Below are 13433 nucleotides of genomic sequence, written 5' to 3'. Positions count from 1 at the left end.
TTACAAAGTAAATATCAGCACCTGTCAATCTTTTGGGTGCAATAAGTAAGAAAGAAGTGGCAGATTCAGCTCTGATCCACCTTTAATAAAAATCTTGTAGCTATATAAAAAGTGGTGTGACAGTTGCAAAAGATTTTCTGATGTGACAGTGTACTGCTCAATTTGATATAAACTAGACCTAACTATACTTTTTAAAAGACATAGGAGGTGGGAAAAGACATACTGACAGACATGTCAAAAGAAATGTTAAGTAAAGTAAAGGAGGCCCTGAAATCTTGTGAGCAGGCTTCTAGTCATGTACCAAATAGCTAGAGAAGAGCCTGAAAAACAAGCCAAGATATGATCCAAATATGAGTGTTCCAAACTTGTGGCTGGCCTCTGTCATAATTGGCTGAATCGTCTCCTCCTCACCTCAGATCTGGAAACCTGGGAAAATCAGCTGCAGCCATGAATTTTGTGGCTTTTGACCATTTCTATAAATGACTTGCTTCTAGGAAGAAGTGAGGAGGATTTATTCACAGGCTGGAGACTATGAAAAGTACTTTGCCGTTCCAGATAATTTTGAAATAAATCTAGAAAAGTCATTGTTTCCCTGCACACTTTCAAAGGTTTTGCTTCAGTTCGATGTATTTCAACATGCTGATTATCTCTCTGGCATGTGGACTGAATGCACTGATGTTTGGAAATTCCAGTCCAAGTAGCCCTAATTTTGGAGTAAGTGCAGTCTTTCGTTATCAGCATCATGTGCACAAGTGCTGAGCAGCCAGTTTGAACTCAAGGAAAATAATAAGTATGATGGAAACTATATGAAGAATCTGCATTTGTCAAACAGAAACAAGAGCTGGTTTGAGCCAACTAGACCTTGTAATTCTTCAGGGTTTTTTTGCTTGTACAAAATGGCAGGACAGGACATGCAGAGGGAACAACTTGTCAATGTATTTTAAAAGATATAGTGAGAGCAGATCAGAAGTTACAGAAAGGCAATATAAAAGTTAGAATCACTCATTAGTGAAGAAATATTTATATATTAAATATAAATAATGGAGGCCTGATTGTCATTTATACTAAGACCCCATTCTACCACTCTGGCATTGTAAAGATGGCTTAAAACTAGTATAAATGTAATTTATGCAAACTTCCAGAGTGGTGTAAAGGGGCCCTAATATTAATGAGACACAAATAGGATGACATCCTGGCCCCATTGAAGTCAATGGTAAAATGTCCAATTACATTCAAGTGGCCAGGGTTTCTCCCTTAATATTTTACAACATGAAAAGCCATATTTTCAGTCTGGCCTATGAATATGGGCAGAAAGATATTGCATTCACAAATCCCACATTTGCACAAATCAGATAATTTAATACTTAACATGTGTGGATGTTGTTGCATAAAATCTTTATGAACAAATATTGAAGCTGGGCTATAAATTTAAGCACATAATGTTGATTGGTTTCTTTATATTGCTTGCAGAAAAATACTGTGTATTGAGTTCAAAATCATTTTTCTTGCAAATGCAACTTTTGTCATTATTTCTCCTTTACTAACGCAGAATTATTTGTGGAGAGAAATGAATCAGCTACACTAATACATTTTGATTTCTGGATAAGAAAACAGATTAATTTACAACTTGCAGGCTCTTAGCTTTCCAGAATAGATCTTTCACATACAACTTTGAGTTCTTTGTTACTTAATTATCATTAGTTGATTAAAGGAAACAAAAAATCATTGATCCAATTATACATGATATTTCAATATATCTGTATCAGGATGTGACCTAACTTACTTTTTTTAAGCAGATAAATTGCAGTATGTGCTAGCGGAAAAGAATTTTTCAGATTAGAGCCCATATTTTGAAATTCTGGCCCTCCAAACCTCCATTCTTCTCCCCATTTCTGTCGTTTCCCATGTCTACTTCTGCCAATGCTTTTTCCCCTAGAAAATTATACGACTAAGGCACCAATCCTGCAATACACTCCTCATGACAGAGTTTATCAAAGGATCGAAGTGTTAAGAATAAGCCGGTGGGGGTGATTTTGCATAATTCTGTATTTTCTGTTGCTCAACAGAAAAATACTCTAATGTAAATAATACATACGAGATGCACAAGAACATAAAGTAAATATGTGCTTCAGATCTGATCATTAAAATGAAGAACGATGAGCAGAAAATCCAAAATACCTTGCTTCATTTTACTTTTTCAAGTTGCTTTTTTAAAACTTTTGGGCCTGATCCTATGAGTGACAGAGCACCTCCTACAATGTGCAGAGTGCCCTCAACTCCAACTGAAATTAATGAAAACTGAGGATACTCAGCTCCTTGCAAGGATAAAGCCCCTAATTTGATGAGGAATCATTTTTTGAGAGCAATTTAGAAAAGACCCATTGTTTTCTCTGTTAGTAATGATCAGCTCTTTGCCAGAAACATCCTCTACAGAGAGTTGTACTCCATATACCTCATTTGGTTCTGTTGTTGATTTGGAACCTGAAGATTTATAGTTCAGATTTTGCTTTTTTCTTTCTCTTTTTTTATAGATCTTTGAAATTGTCAGTCTGCTGAGAATCTCTTCTGCTAGGTTAAATAGCTTACTTTGCACAGAATTTCATTAATATTCATGGAAATTGGAACTGTAAAAAAAAAACTGTAAAAAGTGCAGTGAAATGTAAGTCAGAGAGGGAAAATATATTTTTGACATTCCCTCCATTTCAATAAAATAAGAAAAAAAATGTTATTTATTCAGTTAAATAAATAAAAGAAACATACACACCAGCCTATTATATATATTATTTGACTTTTCCATTTCTTGAGAAAAGATACTCATTATATTTCAGAGCCAGACAAAGAGCAACTGGAGAATCTAGCTTTGATTCTCAGTTCTGCTGCAGGGCCAGTTTGTGACCTTGGCTCAATCTCCACACCTCCTGAAACCACGATGGTAATCACCTCGATAAAACTGGGAGATTGAAGGACACTGCTGTAAATAAGATGTTCCAACTCAGCTGAGCCAGCTTGGTACATAAATATTTCATCTTCTCTGTGATTTTGTGTCATATTAGTTTACTTTAGCAAAACTAGTTTGCTGGTTTGTTTTATTGTTTAGTGGACATTTTCAGAGCACGATCCCGGGACTGGAGTCCTCAGTGGGAAGTGTACAAAATTAGAGAAATATAAGAGATGCTGGAAACCAAATTAGATACCCAGATGAGTTTTAAAAAACTGTTCCTAAGCCTGGTGTTTTAAAAACATTAAATGTTTCCAGCCCAGAGAGGTCACTGCTGAATTAATAATACATTTTTAATATGCACTGATGTGATATCCAATATTTCCACACTGAAAAACTAATATTGTGGCCTATTTCATTTTATAAATTAAAATTGGCATTTGCAGATTACAGTGCAGAAAGGTTTGTGAACTGAGCTGAGATTCCAGTTGGGACAGACGAGTGTTATTTCATTTTGCCACATGACAGTTGACACTCTAATGAGTGAATGCATTTGTTTTCTTGCAACAAGGACTTGTTGGTAAACACAGAGTTTGTTTTATAAGGACAGCTTTCAAAGAATAAAATATAGATTTTCACATATAAATCCTGTTTTACAATGGAATATTTTTCATCTCTAGTTTTCACTTGAATGAGTTTTATTACTAGTTATGGGTGAACCTCAAAACAACTTGAGAAACCTTGGAAAGTTTACGTATTTATTTGAAACTTTTCTGAATATTTCAAAGTCCTCATTTTCCTTCATCTTTCTCACCATTCCACACTAATCCTTCCAACTTCTACACTTACATATTTTCCCTTCCTCCTAATTCTATTTTTCTCCTGACTTCCAGTCTCAAGCATCTCCAGTTTCCTCTACCTGACATCCAGTATGCCTCCTCCCTTTCATATGTCATGAATGGAGAGGTCTAGTCTGAAGTTTTATTGTATTTCTCTGTTACAGTCTGACTGGCTAGAAAAATCTAATCTCATGAATTCAAGGACACTGAATCTTCAGAGCCCTGCAACTTGTCTGAAGCTTTTTTGTAGTCATTTATGCTGGTGCAAAGTCAATGTAAAATGCTACCAAACCAGGATAGTAGGTCTATACCCACTTTGCATAGATATAGATGACTACACAAATTGCAGGGCAATGGTAAATCAAGCCTAGGTCTTCTCCTGAATTTGCTTTTGTCTGAACCCTGAGGAGTGGGAGGAGAGATACCTGAATTAATGAGACTTGATAGAGATTTTAGCAGAAATTGTCCAGTCCCCCAGATGGATTTGGTTAAAGGAGGCCTATCGCAGACTAGGAGATGGAGAGTTGTCCATCTGTTCTTATCTTTAAAAAGGTTCAGTTATGATTTAGATTAAGACCCTTCTTTTCTGCAGAACCAGTTCACCTGTTCCTAATCATTACACTCTTGAACCTAATTGTGAAAGCATGTTTGCTGCAAAACAAGATGGAAACTATGCATTTCCAGTTCTCTAGAGTCCAAAATAGCACAGAGATGAAATCATACGTTAGCCAGATCCTGCCAAATGGTGTGGGTGCCTTGCATCTCCCTTACAGTTTCACATAAGCAAACCTCTTTTACTTGGACTTCTCTTGCTTTCTTCAGAGTTGATCAAACATCAGCTACAACAAGATAATATGATCAGTTTTTAAGGTGGTATTCTTATGATGAAGGGTCTGTCTATTTGGGGGGGAAGGGAGAATGTTTTTTCAACTGAGTTAGCTCACTCAGTTGAACAAGTTTAACATGATTGCAAAGCCTCCTTAACACCCATGCAGACACAGTTTAACATCATCAAAGCTCAGAGGGGTAGCCGTGTTAGTCTGAATCTGTAAAAAGCAACAGAGGGTCCTGTGGCACCTTTGAGACTAACGGAAGTACTGGGAGCATAAGCTTTCGTGTAAGAACCTCACTTCTTCAGATGCAAGTAATGGAAATCTCCAGAGACAGGTATATATCAGTGTGGAGATAACGAGGTTAATTCAATCAGGGAGGGTGAGGTGCTCTGCTAGCAGTTGAGGTGTGAACACCAAGGGAGCAGAAACTGGTTCTGTAGTTGGATAGCCATTCACAGTCTTTGTTTAATCCTGATCTGATGGTGTCAAATTTGCAAATGAATTGGAGCTCAGCAGTTTCTCTTTGGAGTCTGGTCCTGAAGTTTTTTTGCTGTAAGATGGCTACCTTTACATCTGCTATTGTGTGGCCAGGGAGGTTGAAGTGTTCTCCTACAGGTTTTTGTATATTGCCATTCCTGATATCTGACTTGTGTCCATTTATCCTCTTGCGTAGTGACTGTCCAGTTTGGCCAATGTACATAGCAGAGGGGCATGTGATACATTATGGGAAAACAATTGTCTTGCCCTCATCATTTAATTAATGAAACTATATTTTTGAAACAAAGATATTTCTGCCCACATATCTACACCAGCAACACCATCACTGGACCTAACCAGATCAGCTACAACATCACCGGCTCATTCACCTGCACGTCCACCAATGTTATATATGCCATCATATGCCAGCAATGCCCCTTGCATTGCATCTGAAGAAGTGAGGTTCTTACCCACGAAAGCTTATGCTCCCAGTACTTCTGTTAGTCTCAAAGGTGCCACAGGACCCTCTGTTGCTTTTTATCTGTCAACTAGTGTTTCACAACCATTTGGAAACTTCTTTAGGCATTTACTGCTTCATTCTGTTCAAGGTTAATTCTACAATTCTTACAGACCAGCAAAGAGTTAAGAGACTTGCCAGTTTTGTGCAAAGGATCTTTACAGGACATGACTGATTATATCTATATCTTCTAATTTGGAAAGAATTAGGCCAGTGCTTGATGCTCCTCTTATTTAGGTTTTAATGACTTAATTAATAAAGAAGCCCGGAAAGCATTGCAGATACTTTAGATGTGTTAACACAGGGATATACGTAGGCTAATGCTGATGCATATGGCTTAATTGTTGAAGTTGTCTTTCTCATTTTAATTTTACCTACTAGAAAGTCAATATCCATTGATTTAATTTTGTTAGAAGAATTCTTATCTCCTGCCCTTCTCCAAGCGACAAAATCTTTATGTGGTCTATCTTATGTTCCATTTGTTGACTCTCTCTAACCTTCAAAGTTACCTTAATTAACAGTCTCTGTTAGAAGTGGACATAATTTACTTGAATTTTCAAAAAGCTTTGGATAATGCCTTTCATAAAAGACTATTAAGGTAAATAACAAGAGGGTAAAGGGAAAAGTCATGTTGTGAATTAAAAACTGGTTAAGCAAGAAGAAATAGAAATAGAGTCGTACTGAATGATTACTCTTCAGAATGGAAAGCAAGTTAATAGTGGGGCACCACGAGGGTCAGTCTTATTTAATAAACTAAAGCTTTGGAGGAGAAAGCGGGTAATAAGCTGCTGAAGATTGCTGATTGCACTAAGTATTTTCAATTAGTTAAGAAAAATTGTGAGAAACTGCGGACATTTTTAAATTAGAGATGGATCCGTTGCAGTTCAGGGCAATGATGGGTGACCTCAGTAGGCCAAAGTCCTTCCATCTCATCTCAGAAAGAATTGGGTCCTCCCTTGAACAGAAGGTCCTGTCCATTTTCTTAGTCAGAAAGAAGGGCATGAGTCAATCTAAACTCAGGTTACTGATCCAAAAGTTTTTTCTTTGTCTGTTGGTCTCTGGAGAATCTAGTTTCAACTAGTATTTGCAAGCCTCTCCAGGTGGTACTTCTCTGGAGGTGTTACAATGCAATTGAATTTGCCTATGCACTCCCATTCCCCCACTGTTCTTAATTCCTGGAGAAGCTGCGATCACTCTTCCCCCTACAATTATGTACAATCCCTAGCCCACAATGATCCATAACCTTAATACAGTAAAATCTCCAACAATATTGCAGGAAATTACCATATGCATTATAGGATCAAAACTGGAATCTCAGATCTAATTCCCTTTGAATATTGGGTTGTAAGGATGCAAATCTCTGCTCTTATGATTTTCCTTCTGGTTCAAATCTAAAACCAGAAAGGACCTAACTTCTGATTTGGTTCAAATACAGGCAAAATCTCGTAGGAATGCAATCCTTGTGTGATTTTTTTTGTCAGTAATGATGATTTAGCTAATACTTGTGTAGTGCTTTTAATCCAGAGATTTCAAGGTGCTTTACAATTCCCCAATGGTGATAAATGATTAAACTGAGACACTTAGCAGTTAAGGCTCAGTTTTTCCAAACTGGCTTATAATTTGGGTACCTTTAAATGCCTTTGGTCTAATTTCCACAAGTACTGAACACCCACAACTCCAAATGAAATCAGTGGGAGCTTCTCTCTCAGATCTGCATGAAAACTTCCTGTGATGTAAGAATCAAACCTTTATTCACAGTGCCTGCTTCCTAAAGAAAGAAAGCGCTCGCTCTCTCTCTCTCTCTCTCTCTGCTGTTTATATGAGGTTCTGAAACTATCTTCTAATCCAAAACTCTCTTGGAAGCACAAGCCTACCCATATAGATCATCCCAGAATTTACAATTCCTGAGAGTAATTAAAAGCTTTGGTGTTTTTTCTAAGCTTCCATTCTTCTCTCTTACAAGGATTACTGTCTGTTAATCTAACAATATTGTTTCTCTGTCTCCCCCCTCTTATCATTTATGGGTGAGTGAGATGAGTCACAAGAAGCTCCATTGAAGTCAGTGGCGCTATATTGAGTTACCCCTGCTGGGGATCAGGCTAAGGACTTTAGACCCCTAAATGAATGAATCCCCCAAGATACATGGGGCTCTCAGAGGATATTCCAGAGGAAAGCATCTTCCATAAGGAGTCAAGTTGCTTCTGCACTGCTACCCACCATCAACACTATCTCCTTGATCCCCTTGACAATATGGCTTGAGGAACTTTGATGCTAACAACACCATCCTCCACTGGCTGCCATCTGTGCTCCCCTGGACTGGTTTCTATAGCTCTGGGGGTAAAATCTGACACAGCAAGGCCAGCGTCTTCCCTCCCTCCACATCAGCAGAGCTCCTGCAGAGGGGCTTCCATGTGATAGAGGAGCATACCCTTCCATGCATCCTGTTCTCAGACCTGCAAATTCAGGTTCTCTTCTGCTCAAGAGCATTTGGGCCTTCCAGTGTTTCGGACATTTTTAGAAGGTGATAAATGCCTTCAGATCCTATTGAAGTTAATGGGATTTGAGGAGGCTCTGTACATGGCAGGAGTAGTCCCTAAAACACTAGTCCTAGGGAGGCTTACAGGCAATGTTAGTGTGAAATAATTATGTAACCCTTCTGCCCCTCTGAGTTGGCAGCAACAAGGGCCGGGTTCAGTATCTAGGGGTTCTGTTTCAATAACGCAATGCAAAACCGGCTCGAGCCCCCACCCAGTGACCTGGGACAATTACATACCATCCCCCCGGGCGCCTCTAGGAGGCAATACTTCCCCTCTCGCAAGCACGGAGTCTGAGTGTAGCAAAAGCCTTTTAACAAAGGAGGGAAACAATGCGGCATTATGTTGGGGAAACATCACAAACAGGATTCATAACACAAACCATGAGCAAAAGACCCACCTCCAAGTAAGTTTGGGAGTGTCCTTTTCCCCTCAGGGTCTTAAGTCAATCACCCCAAAGTCCAACAACCCCAAAGTCTCTGTCCCTGGTCAGTGCCACCCCAGAGTTCAAAAGTTTATCTGCAGAGTTTTACCCCCCCCCAGCCTGGGCAGAGATGGGGGGGAGGCACACGGGATGTTAAGGGGCATCTTACATGGTCCGAGGCCGACTGCCCCACCTCTCCATGGAGTTCTGCTGCAGCCTTTACCACGAATGGCTCTGCTCTAGCAGCCGCGCCACGCCACCAGCCGTCCCATGAACCGCTCCAGCTGCCCCCACAAATGGCTCAGCTCCACGTTGCTCCGCTTGCTGTTCCATGGGCTGCTCCAGCCATCCCACAAACTGCTCGGCTCTGCCAGCTGCTTAGCAATATATCTTCAGGCTCCCCCACTGATTAACACAGCACTCGGTGGTCTCAGCTCAGCAATTTTAGCTCTTTTAGTGATTTCAGCTTGTAGTAGGGGAGCCCCAGTACTGGTGCACCATTGGCCCAAAGTGAATTCAGTTCAGCAACTTCTAGCTAGACTCCTAATGGAAGCAAACTTAGCTCTGCTATTCAACAGTGGAGAGAGGGGGTAGTGCAATTGGTGTTCCAGGCCCTCAAAAGGGGCCCATGCTATCCAGTACACATACCTGTCCCCAACCTCTCTCAATTCACTGGGTTTTGTAACCCATGCCCCTTGTCTAGCAAGTGCTACTTAGTTACTGGTGAGTCCCTCTGTCATACAACAGTTCCACTGGCCTTGATTCACAGAATCAGGGTAACAACAACTTATTCTTCCTGCCCCAATAACAGAGAAACTGGGGATCCCACACCAGCCAAATTAACCACTTTCAGTTGTTGTCCCAGGCTAGGCGGGTGGGTGTGCCTATGCAAACAAGATCAGCCCTGAAGTTATTTTCAACTCTCACCATAATTCACCACCAGATGTCAGGGTAGAGCTTATCCTGACTCTGCTTACAATTAAACATAAGGGAAAACGCATTAAGTGTGGTATGGAAAGGGCTTTATGCAGAAAATTCACTCAGTGAAGCACATTGGCAAAATATTTTTTCAATTTAAATAGCCTAAAGAAATAATCCCTGAACACTAATGTTGCTTAGTAACAGGTCTTAGTTCCGTCAGTACTTGTGAGTGACGGATTCAAATGACTGGCCTCTTTGTTGACCACGTGAAATGAATTGGTGGTCTCAGTCCAGTTACTAGTTGACAGGAGCCCACATCACACATGATTCATCATGTCTGGCACTAATTGGGACCATCGCTGGCAGGGTCAGCAGAGAGGAGGAGTGAATAGCAGTGGAATCGACACTATCCACTCATCGCTTCACTAGAGGTGGTCCCTTTATGTCACCATTGAGACATATGGGTAGGTTGAGCTGGAATGTGTTTTCCCTGCTGCTCCCCATGCTGTGGATAATTTCTAGGGTTGTCACTCCAGCACCTTTCACAATCATTAGACTCACATGCAGGCTACATGTAAAAACAATAGCATTCCATAAAACTGTATGTAGAATTATGCAAATGATCTGTGGCACAAGACCCTTACTGGGTATAAAGACACCCTTGGGCTTCAAAAAAATAACGGTGTTTAGGCTTCAATAAATAATCCAAAATGGTTTAATTCAAATTTCCATTTTAACAGTTATTCAGAAGGCCAATGCTTCAAAATTAATAGCTGCTCGACCAAACCATTGGCCTCCAGAATGACTAAGAGAGTGAAAATTTGAAAGAAACCACTTTGGTTATTTATTGAAGTCTAAGGGCTATTATCTTCTAAAATACACTGAAGTCTTTACACATTGAGTGAATTATACTTGTGAATTTACCTGCATGCATTTACATTTAAAGGGGTCATTTTATTTTATTTTATTTTATTTTATTTTATTCTATTTTATTTTATTTTTAAGAACTGTGATATGTTTATTGGTGTTTGTTCACGAAGCCTAAAAGAAAATTAAAGGCTATTTTGAGCCTTCTGAGTCAGTCATTTCTGGGCCTCTCCCTTCACAAATCAGGCATTTTATTGGCAAATACATTTTCAGGTTATTTATAAGGCATCAGTGACATTCAGTGTTCAGTTATAGTACTGTAAGTTAATCACTTTTATATGCTGTATGGAGTTCTCCGCCTTTATAGGTTGGTGTCTGTTCTTTCTTGGCATAATGTTATAGAATTTTATTATAAGGTTACCACATACAGAGCTTCTAATTGGAATCTTTTATTTCTTTTTCTTCTAGGCTGTGGATATACTTTTGCAGCATGGAGCTTATGTCAATGTTCAAGATGCAGTGTTTTTCACCCCATTACACATTGCAGCATACTATGGCCATGAACAGGTAACTAAATGGGAAGAATCTGACAAAGATGAAAGAGTGCACTCACACTACGAGCCATATGTAGGTTTACTGTCAGCCAGCCTGTCTTTATATTTGGAAGGGTCCTACTAGAGAGAGGCTTTCACATCCTTAAGTTTTGCCTTTAACTATATCTGACATTTTCAGGTGTTTGAAAGCTCATAGGAATGTGGATATTCATGTTTTAACTACCCACTGCTAGGATCACCAGCCAAATTTACTACCCCCCCCCAAAAGAGTTCTTGAAATTAGTTGCCATTCATGAGAGAGAGTTTTTCTAACCTATAAAAGGGCTTCTCACCCAGAGATACAATTCATACAATGCTGAACCTTGAAGCTGCCTTGTATCCATTAGGTGTATCAGTTTAAATACCGCTACAGAAATGTGTATAAATGACCCATATGTAAGGGGACTGTTGCCCCCTTACTAACATTCAGTGGGGTGTTTTNGGGGTAGTGCAGAAGCCAGGAAAGTTCCCCACAATAGCGGGACCATTCCCCCGCTTACACATAGTACTCAATAACAAATGGATTGGTGCACCTTGGATTTAATGAGTGAAATCCGGCCCCCATGAAAGTTAATGGGAAAACTAATGGATCCAATGGAGCCAGGATTTCACCCAGCACGTTGTGGATGCAGAGGGCTAAATCTTGCTTGTCTTACTCTCACCAGCAGTGAAATTTTAAAAAAGCACTGAAGCCTTGGCCCTAAGTTATCATCAAACCCTCCTAATCCCATTTCTCTTTGCTAATGTAGAAGTGTCTGTGGCTTAGAGGACAATATACTCGTTTGCACTGCAGGAGATCCTTTGGTTCAAAAGTAGCCCTGTGTCTGTGTTGGCTTATGTGAGTCAGTCCCGGTGCCTTTCTTTTCCTGGAAACATGCATATGCTGGGACATTTTCAGAGTTTCAAAGCATGACCTCTAGGTAGAGTATATTTTTCATTTCACTGACGTTTACTTAGAGTGCGTTGGAGAGTCATTCCCAGGAAAATGCTTTTGAAAGGACAGACTCCAAGAGAACAGATGATTGAAAACGCTATACTTCTATGGTTCAATAACAGTAAGGATGTGCACAAAGCATGCATTCCTGCACCCTCCTTTTTTATATATTCACCTCATCATCCAGTAATAGTAAGAAACTCTTTACATGTTGGGCTGAGAGATTAGTTTGCTTATTTCCCGTGAACCACTTTTGAACAAATAGTCACAGTCTTGTGAAATTATGCTAAAATGCATATGGTGCTTTTGTGATAAGGGACTCTACTTTCTGAAGGAAGCTACGACTCTGACATAACTAATTTATGGATGTTAAGGACATCTACTTTATTATGCTGACTAGGTCAGTTAAACAAATAAGTGTGTCTTTTTCCCAACTCCTTGCTATCCATATCATTTAAGAAAATGAACTGACATTTGCTAGTGAACAATGTAATATTTTATAGATATATAACTTACAAATGGAATTTATAATGAGTTTAATGAAAATAAATTATATATACTTATATAACCCAGTTTTAATTTAAAAAAATAGAGCTTTCTCACTCAAGATGTTAAGCAATCCAATACAGAGTAAACTTTAACACAAGAACTAGGGATTACCAAATGCAATTAATTGGTAGCAGGTTTAAAACAAATAAAAGGAAGTATTTCTTCACATAACGCACAGTCAACCTGTGGAACTCCTTGCCAGAGGATGTTGCGAAGACCAAGACTATAACAGGGTTCAAAAAAGAACTAGATAAGTTCCTGGAGGATAGGTCCCTCAATGGCTATTAGCCAGGATGGGCAGAGATGGTGTCTCTAGCCTTTGTTTGCCAGAAGCTGGGAATGGGTGACAGGTAAAAGGATCATTTGATAATTACCTGTTCTGTTCACAGTCGGAAGACAGGATACTGGGCTAGATGGACTTTGGTCTGACCCAATATGGCCGTTCTTATGTTTTGGTTTCATTGAATTGTTTGTTTTCACTTGATGATCTAATTTACATTGATGAAATATTTAGGTTACCCACCTCTTGCTGAAGTTTGGTGCTGATGTGAATGTGAGCGGGGAAGTTGGAGACAGGCCCCTCCACTTAGCTTCTGCCAAAGGGTTTCTTAATATTGCAAAACTCTTGATGGAAGAGGGCAGCAAGGCAGATGGTAAGGGAAGATTTTAAAAGCACATTATAATTATATGTTGTATATAGTGTCAAACGCTGACACATACTCTGCACAAGCCTTGGATTTTGCTTTCTGATATGGTGTGTGCATGTGTGTTTGTATACTGAAGTTGGTGACTAGTGCAAAAAAAATTCTGTCATATTCTAAATATGCTTTGTCTATGTTTCTGCCCTCTTTGTGTTGGCTTCTCATGTGATGTATGTGTCCAATCTAAACAATTCAGATTTTGAATATCAAATACCCACAATAAACTGTTAGCGAACAAGCTACAGATGAAGGATATTAAGTAGAAATTATGTGGTAAATATTTTCAAGTAATAATAGTAATATTGA

The 13433-nt window shown here is 39.3% G+C and overlaps 1 protein-coding gene across 5 annotated transcripts in view; it reads left to right on the top strand.

The window, feature by feature from the left end:
• LOC117882206 (serine/threonine-protein kinase TNNI3K) overlaps nt 1-13433 on the top strand; it is a 180793-nt gene that overhangs the window by 29571 nt on the left and 137789 nt on the right. For all 5 annotated transcript variants that reach the window (XR_004646956.1, XM_034780264.1, XM_034780263.1 and 2 more), the window contains 2 exons: nt 10819-10917; nt 12941-13079. Coding sequence is in view for 4 of the 5 variants with exons in the window: in XM_034780264.1 (XP_034636155.1) it covers nt 10819-10917; nt 12941-13079 (238 nt within the window). In the remaining variant the exon portion in view is untranslated. The remainder of the gene's footprint in view (nt 1-10818; nt 10918-12940; nt 13080-13433) is intronic.

This window comes from Trachemys scripta, chromosome 8 (assembly GCF_013100865.1).
Source record: "Trachemys scripta elegans isolate TJP31775 chromosome 8, CAS_Tse_1.0, whole genome shotgun sequence".
NCBI lineage: Eukaryota > Metazoa > Chordata > Testudines > Emydidae > Trachemys > Trachemys scripta.
The sequence above is the reverse complement of the archived record's forward strand: the minus strand, read 5'-3'. Positions and strand labels throughout refer to the sequence as shown.